At 36.8% G+C, this 20,839-nt stretch overlaps 2 protein-coding genes across 2 annotated transcripts in view; both read left to right on the top strand.

The window, feature by feature from the left end:
* Positions 1–8,627, top strand: part of topbp1 (DNA topoisomerase II binding protein 1) — a 31,321-nt gene extending 22,694 nt beyond the window's left edge. The window contains exons 24-28 of the mRNA XM_079806188.1: positions 2,275–2,438; positions 2,528–2,656; positions 2,740–2,829; positions 2,937–3,098; positions 7,608–8,627. Coding sequence (XP_079662314.1) covers positions 2,275–2,438; positions 2,528–2,656; positions 2,740–2,829; positions 2,937–3,098; positions 7,608–7,745 — 683 coding nt within the window. The 3' untranslated portion in view covers positions 7,746–8,627. The remainder of the gene's footprint in view (positions 1–2,274; positions 2,439–2,527; positions 2,657–2,739; positions 2,830–2,936; positions 3,099–7,607) is intronic.
* A 5,298-nt stretch (positions 8,628–13,925) lies between these two features.
* tmem108 (transmembrane protein 108) overlaps positions 13,926–20,839 on the top strand; it is a 103,962-nt gene continuing 97,048 nt past the window's right edge. The window contains exon 1 of the mRNA XM_079806189.1: positions 13,926–14,114. The gene's annotated coding sequence lies outside the window, so the exon portion shown is untranslated. The remainder of the gene's footprint in view (positions 14,115–20,839) is intronic.

Raw genomic sequence — 20,839 nt, 5'->3', positions numbered from 1 at the left:
GCTGCTTCTTCTTCGGCTGTTGTCTTGATTACACCAACATGCCCGAGGACACTGCCTTCTAGCGTCTGCATGTGGAATTGCACATTGACGCAGACAACAGCGCAGAAGTATAAATGCTCACGACGGCGTCGGCTACGCGCGTAGCCTACGGCGTACACAAGATTCAAGAGTTTTATTTGTCACATACACAGTTATATACACAATATACAACTGGCAGTGAAATGTAAACAGGTCCGCTCCATGGACAGTGCAAATAACAGTTACAAGAAATTAAATAGAAATAGAATAAAATTAGAATAAAAAGTATTAACATAAGTAGAATTATAAATAAATCAAGTTAAGATAAAAATAGGAAATAAGATAAAAATAAAAATATAAAAAATATGTGGAAATGATAAGTGAGATAAACTGTAGACTTAAAAATAAGTGGTTAACATAAAATATATATATGTATATATAAAGAAGTATAATGTGCAAGGTTTATTACAGGTTGTTACGCAGTAACAATAGGGACGTAAAGTGCAGTGCAATTGCAGTATGTGGATGTTAATGTTAAAAGACTGGATGTTTATGTGTGTGCGGGGGTGAAGTGAGTCACGTGACTGAGTTCAGGAGTCTGATGGCCTGGGGGAAGAAACTCCTCCTGAGTCGGCGTACACTCGACGCAGAAGTATAAATGGGCCTTTACTCATACCGTCTCTATTCATTATGAAGCTGTGGTTTGTACTTACTTCAAAGTTATTAAAATATATGCTATAACGGTTGAGTTTCTAAGCTACTTTTGTGACTTTACTTTAGTCACAGGACAGCGTTGACACTGCGTTTCTGCGCGCAATCTTCACCTGATGTGCGAGCTTCTGTCTGAGTGTTCGTTTGTCACAATATATCAGGCATTAGTTCAACATAATACACATCTGATGGTCTAAACTCGCTTTAATGTTCAAACTGGCAGGGCTTAAAACAGGTACAAATGACAAAGCTTTGTGAGGACGCAGGTGAAAGAGGTCTGCTTTCAGGGCGCGCGCGTTGAGACGCGACACGGCTCGGCTCTCTGTGTCCCAGAAAGAAGCTGAGCACTGAACGGATACGCATTGTTGTTTTTGAATAGTGCACAATCACTTTAAATGTTGAAACTGGCAAGCCTTTAAACGCATGTACTTGACAAACTTTATGAGCACGAAAGTGAAAGCGATCTGGCTTCGCGCGTGTGTGTGTGTGTGTGTGTGCGCGCGCGCGTGTGTGTGTGTGTGTGTGTGTGTCGGTGGCAGCGCGTATAGGCTATAGAACGGCGATTAACTGACCTGTATATAAACCGTGTAAAACATGCATTTACTATAGTGATTCTGGGCATCTATAAACACAGATAACTGCTCCTGCATCTCTCTGTGTGCCTGCAAACTGCACTTGATGTGACTGACGGGGCGGAGTTACGTGAAAACCGAAATAACCGACATGGGAAAAATACGTCGGTTATAGGTTCTGAATGTCGGTTTCGGTTATTTTTCGATTAATCGTACAGCCCTAGCTATATGCATGTTTTTAATTGTGGTTATCATGATCTGAATCTATGATACTATGGAAGACCAATGGTTAATTTTAATAAAACTCCGTCATAATATATTTTACCATATAAAAATGAGGTTGTTACAATTTTTACAGATGTCCATGTTTTTGTTAATGCACATAAATGTACATCTGCATCCTCCTAACTCAAGCTACTACTACTGTCAACTCACTGTCAAATGTGCATTTCTAAGAGACAAAACATTTAATATTATTAATACTGCACTGCCAACTGTGCCAAAGATATATGCCAAAGTCAGGCAACCTGTTTCATGACTAGAAACAATATCACCTATTAGAACATTCAGAAACTAAGACATTCATTTTTTTTAAATTAAGAAATGTATTTTGATAAGGAAAAATGAATAGAAACGTGCAAGGAATTCAAAAACATGAAGTGTTTGTCATATTCTGACAATAAAGAGTAGTTTAAAACCACAATTAACAGACTGGTTTCTACAACCTTCACTTAGGAGCAAGAATCTGCCTTTTAAATTTGAAAGAAATAAATATTTGACATTTATCGTGATAATTATCGATATTGACTGATATGAAAAGATTTTATCGAGATCACTTTTTGGCCATATCGCCCAGCCCTAGTGCGAGTATAAGAGCCGTCTTAAAAATAAAATAAAAACATTTAAAAAAGCCCAACCTCAATCCCTAATTGAATTTTTTTTATTTGATACATCTTCTATGTGTCACGTGCAGGTGGTGTTGTGCTGGAGAAGCAGAGTTTTGACCCCAGCTGCACTCATGTGATTGTGGGTTATCCTCTGCGGAATGAGAAGTATCTGGCCGCTATGGCAGCGGGCAAGTGGATCCTTCACCGCTCATACCTGGAGGCCTGCCGTGCAGAAGGACACTTCATAAAGGTGTGTGTCTGCATTTGCGTTCCCCGTCTTTCAGTCATGATCTCAGATGATGTTCATGCCCTGGATGTGTGTGTGTGTGTATGTGTCAGGAGGAGCAGTATGAGTGGGGCAGCAGCTCTATACTGGAAGCTCTACCATCCATTAACTCTCAGCAGAAGAGACTGGCACTGGCAGCCATGCGATGGAGGAAGACACTACACGGTGTCTCAAACAAGGAGGTACACAAATATATATGTGTATATACACTTGGTATTGATGAACGTGCAAGTACAGTGCAGTGCCTGATGCTGTTGATGTGCAGGGAGCTTTTGGTGGCTGGACCGTAATGCTGAATATTGACCAGGCAAGAGATGCTGGATTCAGACGGCTGCTGCAGTCTGGGGGTGCCAAGGTATGTTGTCTTTTGTCATATTGTCTCTAGAGTCCAGATTTGGTTTCCTATGACCTTACAGGCAGTCGTTTCTTTGTCCTGTATTAACCCTCTTTTTTTCTTTATAGGTATTACCAGACCCTTCTCCCTCGCTGTTTAAAGAGACCACTCACCTGTTTGTGGATTTTAGTCGGTTAAAACCGAGTGATGTCAGAGTGGACATCAGTGAGGCTGCAACTCAGGGGGTCAAATGCCTAAAACCCGAGTACATTGCTGATTACCTCATGCAGGTGAGAGATGATGTTTCAGATCACATGACGCCTGACTTGGGCAGCACGATTTGGGGGGTGTGCAATTAATTGAATTTCGATTTTGCTCCCAACGATCACCAAAACGGTACAATCGAGAAAAAAACGATTATTTTGCCATGTTCAGTTTTGCAAGAACAGTCTTATTTTGTCTTGCGTTCTGATTGAAACGCCCCTCCGCCCCTCCCGAAGCCACAAACTCTCTCAGGTCGTGAGTCTCGTGACTCGTTTGCATATCATCCGCTGGAATTTAAAAACTCGCCGTGAGTAAAGATGGCAGAAAGAGGGCAGTTACAGCAGCGTTTGGTGAGCAAAAAAGGCAAAACCAACTCCGTTGTCTGGGAACAGTTTGGCTTCGAGGAATCAGACGACGAGCAGAAACATGGTACGTGCAAGATTTGCTACATGGTAGTGGCTGCAACGCAAGGGAACACCACGAATTTGTTTAACCACTTGAAAATTAAACACAGAGTGACCTATGACAATCTAATAAAGAAACAAAATCTGACGAGAGCAGGGGTGCCGTGTAAACGTCCTTTTTTTTCCTTCATATTTTTCAAATAATTCTCTCTTTGTAAACTTTGTTCAATGCATGCGAGTGCTGCCATATTTTCGAATATGACCAGTCATTTTCGCCGTCATCACCCGGGTTCAGTGCCAGAAGACGCGAATCAGAAAATTTGTCTCCGTGCGCTCATCCGAGAGCGCGCACACGTCTCACAGCGCGCAAATATTGAGTTCTCTTTCAAGTCTTGCTCTTGAACGGACAAACTCACATAAAACGTATGTCAACGTCCATCTTGATGAGTATTCTAGCAGACTTAGTCTGTATATGCCTCAAGTAAACTTTATACAGTCGAGAAAGACGACGCATATCCGAGCATTAGGTCTTAAAGGGGCAGTAGCATTTACTGCTGTCTGTTTAATGTCAAACAACAAAAGACAAGGACACCACTCACTGCTCTTGATTGAATAGCTTTTGTAAGTTAATCTTTAATTTATACACTCAAATATGCAATGTTATTTTACATTTGATACATTTCTGTACCTGAAAACTAATGTTAGACGTACCTGAAAAATCTGGAAAGCATATCTAGCCGAACCAAATTGGTGATCTTATTTATTTGTGGTTATCATTTTTACTTGAATACTTTTATACTTTGATTTGAATATGTTATATTATTTATTTTAATAGTTCAAAAAGTACAACAAATGTTACAATTTCAATTGAATTGTTGAAAGGTGTCTTTTTAATAAATGCAACACATTCCCAAAGTCATGTGAAATGATCGTGTTACATAATCGTGATTTCAATATTGACCAAAATAATCGTGATTATGATTCCATAATCGAGCAGCCCTAGGGGAGGGGCACAATTTGTTTATTATTATTATTATTATTATTATTATTATTATTATTAAGGCTTCTTTTTTTCTGTCCTTGTTTGTAGGGCTGCACAGTTTGGCAAAAAAAATTTAATTATGAATGTAATTATAAAATAATCATAATTTTAAAAAAGTATTAAAATTATTAAAATAAAGTACAACCAATATTTTTATTATTTTATAAATTAATTTGGTTACATTTTATTTTAAGGTGTCATTGTTACACTGTAATTATACATTAAGTACTGAGTAACTGTACTTACAATAGGGTTATGGTAGGATTAGGGTTTGGTTGTGGGTTAGTTTCATGTAATTATGCATAATTTACTGTTATAACTATGGTAAGTACATGTAACATATGTAACAAGGACACTGTAAAATAAAGTGTTACCTTAAATTAATAATGTTCTTGTTACTGTGTAATTATACATTTAAGTACGAAGTAATATTAATTAACTACATGTACTATAGGGTTAGGATTGGGGTTAGTTGCATGTTATTACTAAAGTAACATGTAACATTTGTAACAAGATAACTAAAATAAAGTGTTAGAAATATATTTTATTTTACAGTAAAATTATTATAATATTATTATATGCAATGATATCGTGATATTGTGACAATAAAGTGATTTGATTTGATTTGATTTTGATTTGATATGATAAAACACTTTTTTTTTTTTTTACTGCAAAGGCTGCGATTAAACTCTGGTCAGGTGACCCGCCAGAGTAAAGCAGTCAGCTCTGAGGAAGCATCAACTTTTCACACTATGCAACAGAACAGTTTGTTTAATCTATCTAATATTTTGTTGGTCATACTACAATACAATAGGGGTGGGAGAAAAGATTCTCTCTCTAACAATTCTGAGATCGATTGTGAGCTTAGTTTTTAGCTGCAGGTGCGCGATGACGCTGCGTGTAGAAACACCGTATTCTGATGGCTTCCAATTCCTCGCACACACACACACACCACTTGAACCTCCCGTAGTAAAATAATCTTTCATAAATTTCGGAAAGGTTGAAGCGAATTACAATGACATTCACCAGGGCTTCACTGCACAGGATATGCACTACAAGTGTGAGAAACCCTCGCTTTGTTTGATGTTGTCTTGCACTGTGCGTAATCGCCCTCTGGTATTTTCCTTACAAATGCTCAACGAAGGCATCGTTAATGTCGTTTGGAATGCAGTGGGATTATATATAAAAAATATGAAACTCACTGACCGAAGGCTCAATTTCAAATACTGACGTGCGCTTTTTGAAGAGCGCATGCGCCTGTGAAAGACTCTACTGTATGTGGTTAAATGTACTTTCATCTCAAAATGCTTTTATGATGCGAAATTAATGTAAACACAGACAGTTATGTCAAGATTTAAGGGATTAAATCGACAGGGCAAACCACATATTATAATTCAAAAGAGATCTGTACATTTATGTAGCTTGTTAGATCTCCCACGGTCTGTGATGTCATCATAATAATCAAACTAATCAAAATGGAAAGCGTTCAGATAGCCAGGCTACTCTAAAATATTGAAAGCACTCTGTTTATTGCTTGTAATTTTTTTTTCCTCTTTATTATTTACTAGCTTTTATGTTTTGAAGCTAAATGAGTTGATATATTTAAAATTCTTACCATGCAATTGTTTTTGCATGTGTAATTGTTTTTAAAACTACTTATAATTACATATTTAATTAAATTAAATAATTTTTTGTTTGTTTTATTAATAAAATAAATAATAAGAAAAAAAAGATCAAGAATAGTTTTGGAATCGGATCGTGACTCCCAGAATCGGAATCGGAGGTGCCTAAAGATTCCTACCCCTACCATATAATTATACAGTTATTGTTTGTCTTTGTTGAATACAGAAGATAAAAAGCTTAAAAAATAATTGCATATTAAATCGCAATATTGGTTAAAAAAAAATCGCAATTAGATTATTTTCCAAAATCGTTCAGCCTTATTACTAAATTAAAACATTAAAGGGTTAGTTCACCCAAAAATGAAAATTGTCATTAATTACTTACCCTCATGTCATTCGACACCCGTAAGACCTTCGTTCATCTTCGGAACACAAATTTTTGTTGAAATCCGATGGCTCAAAAAGGCCTCCATTGGCAGCAATGAAATTTACACTCACAAGACCCATAAAAGGTACTAAAGACGTCGTTACAAAGTTCATCTCACTACAGTGGTTCTACAATAATTTTATGAAGCGACGAGAATAGTTTTTTGTGCGCAAAAAAAATCTAAATAGCGACTTTATTCAACAAGTTCTTGTCTTCCGCCTGGACCTTGAACGTGAACTCACAAAGCACCACGACACATGCACAAGAATATCACGTAGAGCCGGCGTTCTGACACATGACCTCGAAGCGAGGAGCTTTGTTTACAAGCAGAAGAAGACAAGCCGTATCTAAGCTGTTGAATTTTACATTGATCGTGCTTTAGGTCTTGGCGTAATGGTCAAAATGGGGCTAAAGTGTGCAATTCCTGGATGCCCGAACCGTGAGAAATAAACAAGTGCACGTAAAAGTGCCTTATAAAAGCCGCAAAATGAAAGTCATATTCTCGAGCATGCGTTGTGGTGCTTCATGAGTCTTTCTGGCCTTTCTGAGCCATCGGATTTCAACAAAAATATCTTAATTTGTGTTCCGAAGATGAACAAAGGTCTTACGGGTGTCAAACGACATGTGGGTAAGTAATTAATGACAGCATTTTCATTTTTGGGTGAACTAACCCTTTAAACACAATAAGAAATGACTATTGTAAAAAAAAAAATATTTATTTATTTTACTGTACAACTGTAGAATTACAATACTAATATATCACTGTTTTAATTTTCAGAAGTTAAACCATTGAGCTTCTCTTTAATTGCAAGTTTGTGAAGATGTTTGGCACATGTTGCCTATATTATAAGTGACCCAAACCTAGCCATGAGCGATTTTCAGTTTTGTGTCGATTAATCGTGCAGCCCTACACCTGACATTAATGTACCAGAAATTTGATTACTGTAATTGCTTGTTCTGTTCAGCTCTGAAATGGTTGTCGAGGCAACAAGTTGTATGATTTAATAACTTTGCCCTTTTAATATTTAAAAAAAATTCAGGAGCCATCTCCTTCAATGGACGCTTACTATCTTCCTGGTGCAGCTGCAGATGATCAAGAAAAGGTTCAAGATACATCTTCACGCAAACGGAAAGCATCCGGGGACATGTCCACATTGAAGAAGAGCCGTGTGAGATGAAACTGTCCCATTTCATGCTCAAATGTAATCTGTATTTAATCTGTATTTAATTCATTTTATTCATATTACATTGTAAGAATTAGAATTTGTCTGTTTTGTCAATAAAAAATTAATTCATGATGTGAAAATTTTTTTTTTTTTTTTTTTTTTAGATGGCATAATTCAGCAGAAATTTAAACCGAATTTCACAGCTTGCATTTTTGTTTTATAATAGACATCTCTGGACTCTGATGTACTACCACTTTCTGCCCTGCAGAGGGAGCAATCTTCACATAATAGAAGGGTGGATAAACTTGTTGGTCATTTTAGCCATATTTTACCATTACATAAAAATGAAGAAAATGTTTCAATAAAGACAGTTGACGATTATCGGATAGACAAAATATGTGATAAAACAGGTGGACTAATTGGACAGAAAGGAAAATTAAAATGTTTTCTTCTCAAATCACTATGATGCCTCATAAAATACAGTCTGTTGCATGTAATTCTGTTTAGAAGTAATTTGTAATTCAGTTTATCACTCTAATGTTCGGTGAATCCCTTGATTTTATGATCAAGTATAACAAGTAATTACATTTACTCAAGATATTGCTTACAGTTCCTATTTGACCCCTGGAGTAACGTTTTCTTATGACAGACATCGGAATCTTCTGTGTCCACAGCAACCGTTCTGTTACTAATGGCAACAAGTGCATCGTTTTTTTTTATGCTGCTGTCTGGCTTATGTCATTGAACAAAATCATATTGTTATTTCTTAATCAGATACTTATCACTTGATTGATCTTTCAGTTCTCTTTCTAAAGTAACAATTTTATTAATAATATTTTTTAAATAATTATAATTTTGCCACTTCCTACATTAAAGCTCATTTTAATGGTTTTAAACCCACTGCCATCTGCTAGTCTTTCCCCCCTATAATAACAGACTACCATTTATTTTTTTACATTGAATTTTGTGTGGAATCCCACGATGCCTGTCACACACATTTACTTCATGCCCTAACTGGATTTGCTTGAGAAGTCTGGTGGCCTATATGGGCATGTAAATGATTTACCCTGGTAATGGCTAAGCCTGCCTCCAGCCGACTACTGAGACCGGGGGGTTAAACCACAGTCCCAAAGCCACCGGATTACCAAGTTGGATCCCCCATTTGTCACAGAGGGAGGTGATAGTGTAGGGGGAAGGGAAAAGGGCTGTTCTGAATGCCTGTTTGTCTTACTGAACACATCGGCTATCACCTTTTATGTCATTGCACTGCACAGATGTTTCTGCCTTTGTGCTTCTTTGATTTAGTACTGAATGAGTAATTAAATGTGCAATAAACCTTTTTTTTTTGTTTTTTTTTTTGCCCAAGCTCTGTAACTGCTGGTGCAGATAAGACCTCTTTGCTCCTTACCTGTCTACAAGACTGATATTGGGACCAGTACAACCTAATGAGAATAATAAGCCACCCTGCTGGGACCTCTATCTGATAGCAGTGCCATTTGGCTGTGGTAATAAGAGGAAATGTCGCATAGTGTGAAGCCTATGACCAATGCAGGTCATGGAAAATGTCCATGTTTCCGTAAGGTATGAATAGGGATTATGCCACAGCAGTTGTATAGAAGTGGAACAGAATGTCCCTTTGTTCTTGTCTAAAATCAGGACACAGTTGTCTATTGTTGCTCAAGACAATGCTAAAGAATTATGCTTCTTTATGCTTGCAATGCAAGGGCAAATAGTAAATGACATTTACAGAATTTAATAAGAAAGGATGCTAATATATATTTATATATATATATATATTTTGTTTTGCCGTTTACAGAGTAGTGATGGAAAGGCTGACTTATTTTTGTTAATCGGTTTATTCAAACAGTTCAGAACCAGTTCAAAACCCGATTCAGCGATTCAGTTACTTCTTGTGTTTCCTGTCATTGTGGCATGACACATGCATTGCTGTTTATTACATTTTTCTGTTAGGTTTATTTTACAGTCACATTCCCCATTTAGACTATGTATTTATTACAGTTATTGCAGTAACTGGGAAATAACTAGGTACTGACCCTGAACCTACCCCACCTAAACCTAACCTTAACCCATGTGGTTACCTTATATTACCCAGTACTTTAGCCTACACTGTAACTAAGTAGACGTACTGTAAAATAAAGTACAACCGTTTTTTAAAAGGGATAGTTCACTGGAAAATGAACATTTTGTCATTACCTATTCAGCCTCAAGTTATTTAAAAAACCTGTATGAGTTTCTTTCTTCTGTTGAACTCAAATTAAGATTTTTTAAAGGATGTCAGTAACCAAACAGTTGGCGGCACCCATTGACTTCCATAGTAGGGAAAAAAATACAATGGAAGTCAATGGGTGCCGTCAACTATCTGGTTACTGACATCCTTTAAAATATCTTCATTTGTGTTCAACAGAAGAAGAAAAAACCCATACAAGTTTGAACAACATGAGGGTGAATAAATTATGATAAATTGATTTTTTTTGGATGGACTATCCCTTTAATAATGTTGTGTATTGTTACATGTGTTCTAATTCAGCCATGATTGAGCTTTAATGTAGCGTAATTGGCATTGACATTTAAACATTACTGCCTTTCTATTGCATCTGTTAACAGAAAATGTTTTAATAATACTTTTTAAAAAGCTGGTCTATATTGTAGAGCACAATGCTGTCAAGGAGATGGTTGTCATTTTACTATTTCACTGATATCTGTCAGGAAGTAAGGACAATTTATGATTAACTCGCCTGTTCACCAATTTGTTTTTGTTTTTTTAAATGAAACATTTCTACTTTTCTCTAAGCTACTAATTTCTAATACATTTCTACTTTTCTCTTAGCTACTAATTTCTAATGCATTTCTATTCCGTTCCTATTTCTATTCCCTGATTTGCACTGGTGTGGTCCTCAGGGCGGACCTGTCATCCTATAGCAGGATAATTCAAGTTAAACCACTGGAGAAAGCCCAGTCTCCTAAATGCTCGCTTGCTGGTGCAGCAATATGTGCTCATTATTATTCTGTGGCCGTATACAGTCTATGAAACATTTTTAGATCCGGGGTGACCGACACGCACCATCATTATCTGTCTGATATCACTCAACCTCCACCTGCCGCATGTTGGTTTCTGATGACCAGTCTATGATCCAAGCAAGCCATCCTGTGTGTTTGGGGAGGTGGGCGGTGTTGGACTGGTTTGAGATTTTTACTGTATGGAGGCAGGAGAGGGACTGACCACTCCGCTCATGTGACAGTCTGATACCGTGCGGGAAGGAAGCATGTGCGCGTTGCGCGTTTCACTTGGTCCGGTGACGCGGCGGCTTTGATGAGCCGGTTCGGCTGGAAGGAAGAGGTTTCGGACTAGTCTCCATATAGGTAAACCTAAACACCTTATTCGTGATATTCACTGCGTATCACTGCATGTATTGTCATTGCGTACATTATGGCAACGTTAATTACGCATTGGTATCTTCTCGATTTTGGAGCTTCTAAGATGACTGAAAGCTCTTAAAATCGATTGCATCTCTTTTGATAATTTTTGGGTTCTCCTCATTCGGCATTACAATCCCATGAGAGATGCTGTTATCTTGGTGCGTTAACTGATGTGATTTCTACAGAGTCATAGGGATGGGAATCATATGGAATCGATTCTGGTTCCCTGACAGTTCCATGAACGATTCTTTAGTATTTTTTGAAGTAGAAATATGTGGGGGGAAAGGAAATTGAAATCTTATGTCATTTACTGACCTCAGCAGCCTCCAATGATGGAATAATTTCTGATTTCAACATGAAACAATCGGTGTTATATAGTTAGTCTATTGCAAAAATAATTTTTGTATCAGACTTTTCATTTTATAGGCTACTAATGCAATGCTTTAAAATAGACCTAACACCGTTGTGACATAGGCATATTGCATTTGTTCATTTTATAAAAACAAAACTCAAAATTTGTAGCCTATACAACTAGCCTACATTTTGTCATAAGAACAACCAATCACAAGCCTTAAAAGGGATAGTTCACCCAAAAATTAGAATTACCCCATGATTTACTCACCCTCAAGCCATCCTAGGTGTCTGTGACTATCTTCTTTCAGACTAATACAATTGAAGTTATATTTAAAAAAAATCTGGCTAATCCAAGCTTTAATGGCAGTGAATTCAACTTTCGAAGAAAGTGTAATGTCTCTGCAGTTCAAAACGCTTAAGCCCAATTTATACTTCTGCGTCTAGTGTACGCCGTAGCTACGTTGCACACGTAGCCTATGACGTACCCTGACATGTACCCAAGGGGGTAATCCAGCCCCCGGAAACCGTACCTTCCATAGGCGCGGCCATTGCTAACCAAACCATCACCTGCTGTTAGCATCCCATTGACTCCCATTCATTTTGGCCTCATAAATATCTTTACATCAGAGGCGTTTAAAGACTCCATTCGTCCATTGTTTATTTCTAAACAAACACAACAATGTATAAAAGGCTCCATTACCTTGTATCTTACACTATCGCCCCGTTGAAGCTGTTTTTGTAAAATATAGGCTAACGATTGCGTCATAACCACGTGACTGTGTCGCGCTATTGAGCAAATTACCGTATAGACCAGAGGAGACGCTTGTAGGCCATCTTTTACTGTCTATGAGGCAATCGGGGGGACGTGGAGGAATAAACGCAGATAGAGATGTGGCAGATACTGCTTCATTCATCAAAAGTTGCTCCTGCTCACCCTCTCTGTCTCTGCAAGATTCGGTGATTCAGATTTCACTTTGCACAACTACTAGAAGACTTGCCACTGTTGGACAGGTTGCTCACGTCACATCTACGTCGTCAAGCTCAGTCTGAGGCTGCGCAGTACGCTCAGCCATCAGGAAGTGAGTGCTTCTATATCCGACTTCATCCGTCAAATTTTGGGCTCCCATTCACTGCCATTATAAAGCTTGGATTAGCTAGGATATATTTTTAATATAACTCCGATTGTATTTGTCTGAAAGAAGAATGTTGTATACACCTATGGCTTGAGGGTGAGATCATGGGGTATTTTAATTTTTCGGTGAACTATCCCTTTAAGTAACCTACATCATAGGCCAGGGGTTTTCAAACTGGGGTCCGGGGACCCCCAGGGGTCCTCCAGAAGGTTCTAAGGGGTCCCCAGAAAATTTCAGAGAATAAAAAGACAAAGCAAAAATGGATAACGTCTATATACATAGGGCTACTTTCTAGAATTGTATATGTTTGTTTTGTATCTTTATAGTCAGTTTTTCTCATACTCCCATTTATCTTGAATGCTGCTTACATACATTTATTGTGAAAGTTGCTTATACAAATAATTTTTAATTGAAAATGTTCTTCTTCAGGTTTATACATCCAACATTAAGTATAGCCAATTTAAGTTTGGAAACAACATGTTGTATTTATATCACACTTACTGTTTATCTAACAGTTCATATGTTTTTTTCATACATAAAAAATATATAGATGGATTTTAGGAAGGGGGTCCCTCATTAAGGTTCATCGTATTTGGGGGTCCTTGGCATCATAAAGTTTGAAAACCCCTGTCATAGGCTATAGCACAGGTACGAAAAATAATATCTTGCGGTTCAGTAGGGTATAGGCAAATCAGAATTCAGTTCACAGACTGATTAATAAATGTCATTTATTGACTGAAAAGAACAGGCTCATAAGAGGCATTCGTTCTGAATCAATCGAATTTGACTACATTTGGTTACTTTTTTAATAGTTACACTAAAAAGTGCCGACTCACTTTGATTCACTAAAAAAAGTGCTTTGATTCACTAAAAATAACCGACTCGTTCATTTGGAATTCGGACTACACTGGTCGCGCTTTGATTCACTAAAAATAACCGACTCGAAGAATCATTCGTTTGGGAATCGGACCACACTGACTGGTGGCGCTGTTGTAGATTCAGTAGCGGTGATGAAGTGTAGAACACTGTCAGACTTTTGGTTTGGTTTTGTTTTCCATCCGTCACGAGAATCAATCGGTTCCGTTAATTTCTAAATAGAACTTAACAAGAGTCGATCCCTAACTGAAGTCATAGAGTAACGGCTCCAAATTCTCTCTCTCTCTCTCTCTCTCTCTCTCTCTCTCTCTCTCTCTCTCTCTCTCTCTCTCTCTCTCTCTCTCTCTCTCTCTCTCTCTCTCTCTCTCTCTCTCTCTCTCCACACATACACACACACACTGGGGGTATCAGGCTTTATTTATTGTGAGCTGCCGCTGAAGGAGAGTTAGGGAAGCTTTACGGTATCACCACCCGTGAGAGATCATTGTGTTTCATAGTCAGGATTCTGAGGATATAACGCAGATAAACATCATGCTATGCTACAGGCGTCTTTGATCATTTTCCATCATATTATTATAAGGTAAGAGACATCAGAGCTTTTCTCATCCTTTCTCTGGAACGTTTGCCTTGATAACTCATATGGCTGCACCTGCTCATAGATTGTGATTTTGGGGGAAAGTGCTAGATGCTTGGTAGGCTACATTGTTATTTAGTTTCGCACAGTGAGCTTTAAATGTGTCGTTTTTCAGCGCATTCTAGACTAGAGATAAACTGATAATTGGTTTCACATTTCTACTGAATCGGTTATCTTTTTTCCTTCTTTTTCTTCAGTATTTTGTGTCTACTGATGCATGGTCCCAATGGTTAGTGACAAACTTACTAAATGTAGCCTACTGTTTGCATAAATTACTAAAGCTTTACCAAGCAAACATTCATTCTCAACCATTCATTTAATGAATAGCCTAGTTGTGCTCAAAATATATAGTTGTGCTTTGCAGAAGTTATTGTACACAAAAGATGTTTACATATAGTCCACAAGATAAATTATAAGAATTTATAAAAATTACCCTGTTCAAAAGTTGAGCATCTTTTGCATATTTGAACCCTTTCCAGCAGTGACTGTATGATTTTGAGATCCATCTTTTCACACTGAGGACAATTGAGAGATTTAAACAACTATTAAAAAAGGATCAAACATTCACTGATGCTCCAGAAGGAAACATGATGTAGATGTCCACATGTTTTCATATTTTGTTTAAATATCAATATCGGACGCAAATCGGATGTTGTCATACACGTTGAAGATCAATTTACCTTAATCTTCAAATTCAAAAAGTTTTCACGCCCCGGCTCTTGATGCTTCGTGTTTCCTTCTGGAGCATCAGTGAACGTTTGAACCTTTTTTAATAGCTGTGTTTGAAATATATCAGAGGGCTGAATGTCTTCATCCCAGCATCCTCTTCTTTCTTTGTTTCATTTTGTTGGCATGCAAAAGCCCATTTTGGAATCTCAAGTGATTTAGGAACATAACTTAATAGATGATTTTATCCTAAATAATTTTGATTCAAGATAAAGTACAAATCTTATCAGTTGACCTACTGTATGTTTTCTCCCTGGGAATTCAACTTATGACCTTGGCATTGACCGTGTATTACAGGGAACGTCTGTGGAAAGGCTACAGAACAAAGTGAATGTTTTCATTACCCTGGGGCTCATTCATTAATATTCAGTTCTAAATAATGAGGCAACTCTCTTAAAGCTTGAGACCGTTAGAAGGGGTCCTCTCCATAAAGATGCTCCATTTGTGAGCACTGAACGGACTTCTTTTTTGTGTGTGTTGCCAGTCCAATAGAACAGTAACTGTTTAGAAGTGCAGGGTCATTAAAAGTTGGTCGCCAGAGAGCATTGTGAAAGGAATGTTAGTCAAAGTCCTTAACAGAACACCCCCAACTATATGCTTTGTTCTCCGGGACAATTCCCTGCTGGTTTGTCCAATGAGGAGGTAGAAGGAGGGAGCCGGGTCTTGGGTCAAGTGGCAAGAAGACACTGACATATGTAGCTGACAACTTGTTCAGAAAGGGTCACCTGGGATGTGGCAGCAAAGCAGTGAGTGTCTTGTGAGAAGTGGAGGAGGAACTTTGATTCATTGGGGGCAAAGGGCATCACCTTTTACCATTCATTGGTTGACTTGCTGCAGGGCAGCATCTTTATCTGTGTTCGTTTTTCTCTAAACATGACATTCTTTAAAAATGACCTAAGTGCCTGAGAAAAAAAAGACAGTTGTATTTATTTTTATTTAGTCTGTGTGGGATCTCATAGTTTAGACCAGGGTAAAAATACTTTTTTCAGTCCCGTTTGTCTTTCTTGATTACTTCTATGAGTGTAATATTACTTAAATATTAACCATTTTTATTATAATAATATATTTATTTAATTAATTTACTATTGTATTTTATAGATTGAAAATATCTATTATATTACATTACATAATACATTATTATTATTACATTGCAGTTCAAAAGTTTGGGTTTGGGTAAAACTTTGCAGTTCGTAAGATTAAATGTTTTTGAAAGAAATTAATACTTTTTTTCATGCATTAAATTGATCAAAAATGACAGTAAAGACATTTATAATATTACAAAATATTTATATCTCAAATAAATGCTGTTCTTTTGAAGTTCCTATACATCAAAGAATTACATTTTCCGCATAAATATTAAGCAGCGCAACATATTATCAATTTCAACATTGATAATAATAAGAAATGTTAGCGAATAAGCATATTAGAATGATTTCTGAAGGATCATGTGACACTGAAGACTGGAGTAATGATGCTAAAAATTCAGATTTGCATCACAGGAATAAATTAGATTTGCAAATTAGATATTTTGCAATATTTCTGATAAATAAATGCATCCTCGATGAGCATTTAAATTTTTTTCAACAAAAAAAACCTTACCAACTTAAAACTTTTCAATGGTATATATTATAATATATTTGTTTAAACTGAATTAAATATGTTTATATTTTTCGAAGAAGCCATTTTAATCTCTTGTTTTCGGGGGTGATTATGGATGATCCTTCATTATCCTCATGAATCGAGGTCATTTCAGAGTGACAGTAACCAGACCAGGACAACAACGTATCAAGTGTCCCGTGGTGTCACCTCTGCCCGCACCAAACATCACTCATGTGTCAATGGAACGCATTTCATCATAGCAACCTGCAGCCAGGCTTCCTGCAATCTTATAGAGTTACAGAAAAAGGAAAACATGCCATGCCAATTAAAAACAATCAACATCTGGAAAAAATTCAGGGTCAAGCAGGAAGCCTTACAATCTTATCAGAGACTATACAGAAAAAAAGGACAATGTTTCCATTCTCTTGTCTCTCTTCCTCTTTCAACCATTCCCAGTCTCAATTACAATCCCATATGACCCAGGAGAGAATGGTACAGCCTGGTATGGAATGTGTCTCATGCCTAAATACTCTAGATCTTGAGGACAGTAAGTGTTGAGAATGAACTCAGCACTTCCATGCTCATAGATCCATTAGACAGGAAAAACCTGACACGCAGGCAGGCGCAACGTAAGAAAAACAACCTGTGTTCTTTTCCTGAAGAGTGACATGCACTCCTATGAATGCCATCCTACATTAGCAGCTTCAGCAATGAGTTTTTTCTAAACCTGAACAGAGCAGGGGTGGATATTTCTGAGCTTCAGTAAATGAGGTTATGAAGGGGCAGTTGAGATGTCCCTCACTGTCTGATAGGACATTTCCTCCCGTTTCCTGTAAGACAATGATGATTCTATCAGCCCGAGTTCCTTCCCATATGGAGAGAAGTTGGGTTTCTGTCAGTCGAGCTGAACGGAAGGAAACAGAAAAGTTCTCTATATCAAGAAACACTCAATTTAGCTTTTAAGTTCACCCAAAATGTGAAATTCTGTTATCATTTCCTTATCATTTCACACACTTAGTATACTTTTAAAAATCTTTTTTTTTTATACTTTTAAGGAATATACTTAAAGGCACAATATGTAAGGTTTTTGGATTAAAATAACCAAAAACCACTAGAACAATGTTATATATTTTGTTGACTTGTGTACATTATCCCAAATGTTCCAAGAGTGTTTAAATCCAGAGAAATAAGCCATTTTAACCAGGACACGGACCGTGTCCGTGCATCTCCTATCAATCATACATCATACCCGTGTTACCCTCGATTTCCTATTTTATTTTGTAGAAACCATGGAAACACCAAAGACGCTTTAATATATTATGTGTTTTATTAGACAGGTGAGCAACTGTTTGGATACATTCATCAACAAAAAACGAATCATTGTTATATAGCTCAACACAGTTAGTTGTTAGTCGTCTTTGATTTACCGCGAGTACCATGTTTTACCATGCCTAATATCGATCTAGCTTACTGCAGTGTGCAACAATTGTCTCATACAATAAGTGCACAGAGTAGCATTATAACAACTTTCAACACACTCAAATGTATCTAATGATAAAACAGGGCTGTGTTACCCCACATACGGATGAGCGGAAGCGGTCGTCTGCGGCATAATAAAAGCTCTGCAAAATCAAGGCGTCATCAAGCTACACCTTTGTTTTGAATAAGCAGCATCTAGCGGTGAAAAGTTACATATTGTGGCTTTAAATGCGAACTGAATGTATTGTTTTCGGACGCTTCATCATTGCATGATAATTGCAATTAAATGAAAATGTATTATGATTTTAATGTATATTAAATTCTATTAGCCGAACTTAAACATGTTTTTTGACCCACTTATAGGCCTTAAAGGGTTAGTTCACCCAAAAATGAAAATTCTGTCATTAATTACTCACCCTCATGTCGTTCGACACCCGTAAGACCTCCGTTCATATTCGGAACACAAATGAAGATATTTTAGTTGAAAGCTGATGGCTGAGAAAGGCTTCAGATAGGCCTCCATATATTGGCATTCAGTACATTTACACTCCCAAGACCCATAAAAAGCACTTAAAACGTCGTTACAAAGTCCATCTCACCACAGTGGCTCTACAATAATTTTACGATGCGACGACAATAGTTTTTGTGCGCAAAAAAAAATCAAAATAACACCCTTTATCCAACTTGTTATTGTCTTCTGTGTGTGCCTCCACGACGCATGCGCGAGAATATGACGTAGCGCCAGCGTTCGGGAATCCAGTATATAATATAGTACTTTACATGTGCTTTAGTTAACAACTAATCAAAATAAGTGTATTTATATAAGTATGATAAAAGATTATTAAAACAGATTTAAAATGTACTTTAAAGTAATATCTTTAATTTGAAATTACAAAGTGAACTTTTTAAAAGTGATGAAATCATGAAAGTTTACTCTCTCTAAGTACACATACGTGGCCTTTTTCATTATGCAAGTAGTTTTTTTGTTTTTTATTTACACTACAAGTGCACATTCAACTTCTTTTTGTGTGTTTACACACCTTCATGTCTCAATTGAAACCTGTATCATTTTTGTTTTTTTTCTTGGAACACAGGAAGTTAGAATGTCCAAGCAGCTCTTTCCTTGTGAATAATGATTCAAATTTTAGTCTCTTTCTAAGCAGGGCTCGACATTAACGCTTGTCCGCTTGTCCGGGACCAGTGGATTTTTTGAAGGGGCAAGTGAAAAATAATTTTACTTGCCCGACGGACAAGTATCCTGGTTAAAACGTCATTAACAAAAATAACTAGGGAATCACCCAAATGCAAGAATAATTCTGCATTCATTACTGTAAGTGGCGATTGACAGTGAATGATAATAATGGATGAACTGACGACGTTGCACTGTTGACACTCGCGCAGCCTCTCGAGGAGAAATCGAAACAAATGTGCGCCGCTCACACAGAGAAACTCAGTTAACACACTGCCGTAAAAATGTAGAAATGTGGAGTTTATTTATATTTATAATATGATACAGTTGCAACGTCACATTCCCAAGAGTGCTGTTTTCCTGAATAACATCACGACTGAAAAGGACACTGATTTCATATGACAGTTCCATAAACAATAATTAACATTAAGTCACTTACATTTTAGATGCAATATTGAGTGTTTTTGTTCTATTTCAGCAGAGAAAATAGTTCCAAAAGATCACAGCAGAACCATAACGCGTGTCACTGCAACAGCGTGTTAGTGAATGATTCAGCGTTTTGAATGCCCTTTATAAAAGGTAAAAATATCACAAATATGCATATGTCAAAGCTGATTGAACACTGGTGAGAATATTGCTTCAGAATACATTTTATTTACAACACACACACAAAAAAAATATTTTTTTTTCCGGACAAGCACATTTTTTACTCGGACAAGTGGATGAAGGACAAGCACGTGAACATGCTTAATGTCGAGCCCTGCTAAGGCAAAGCTATTGTACAATTTTACAAGACATTAAGGTAACACTTTAGAATATTGGTCTGTCATTAATAGGTAACTGTGCAGGAAGTAATGCAGGACTAATGAGTAGTACTTCATTAACACTTTAGCTACTGCTGTTAACTAATATAGAAACAGCTTAACTAATCAGTAAGTAATATCAAATTTAGGACTAAGATAGTTCCTTATTAGGTAATCAATAATTACTTAATGGGGTTGGCATCACTAATAACTAATAGGTAACTTAGTGATGCAATTTATGACTTTATTCAGAGTAAAAAAGATGATTGATTACATCTCAGACACACCATAATGTTCTTAATTTGTCAGTTAGTTAATAGTTATTAATGAGGCTAATCTCATTCAGTAAGTATTGACTACTTAACAATGTACTATCTCCTAAAGTCGATATTACTAGGGGTGTAACGGTACACAAAACTGATGGTTCGATACGAGATCAGTACAGCAGTTTTAACAAATTGATTTTTATTTATTTTTATTCAACAGTGGTTTACTGGAAATGTTTTTTGTCTGTCCTTAAATTAATTCAATTATAACTAAAAGTTTCTTAAAGATAATGCTGTAAATTATATAGGGAGCCCTTACTTACACATTAATATTAAAGATTAACAACAGAGCCCAAACTATTAGCCTAAATTCAGTTGCTATTTATTTTTAGCTCAAGCTTCAAATAAGGCATTTTTTTGCATTAACTTCTAAATCTAATTATATATATTTTTTTCTCCAATTCGTTGTTGAAATATAATCATTTAAACACAGTGGCTGTCATTTTCATGACAGATTTATTTAAACATACATTAAATAAACAAGACATCACTAACAGGTTAAGTAGAATATAATGAATATATAGGCTAATATAGTGCATATATTTAGCG

Source organism: Gobio gobio, assembly GCF_949357685.1.
Source record: "Gobio gobio genome assembly, chromosome: 23".
In the NCBI taxonomy this organism is placed as follows: Eukaryota; Metazoa; Chordata; class Actinopteri; order Cypriniformes; family Gobionidae; genus Gobio; species Gobio gobio.
The sequence above is the reverse complement of the archived record's forward strand: the minus strand, read 5'-3'. Positions and strand labels throughout refer to the sequence as shown.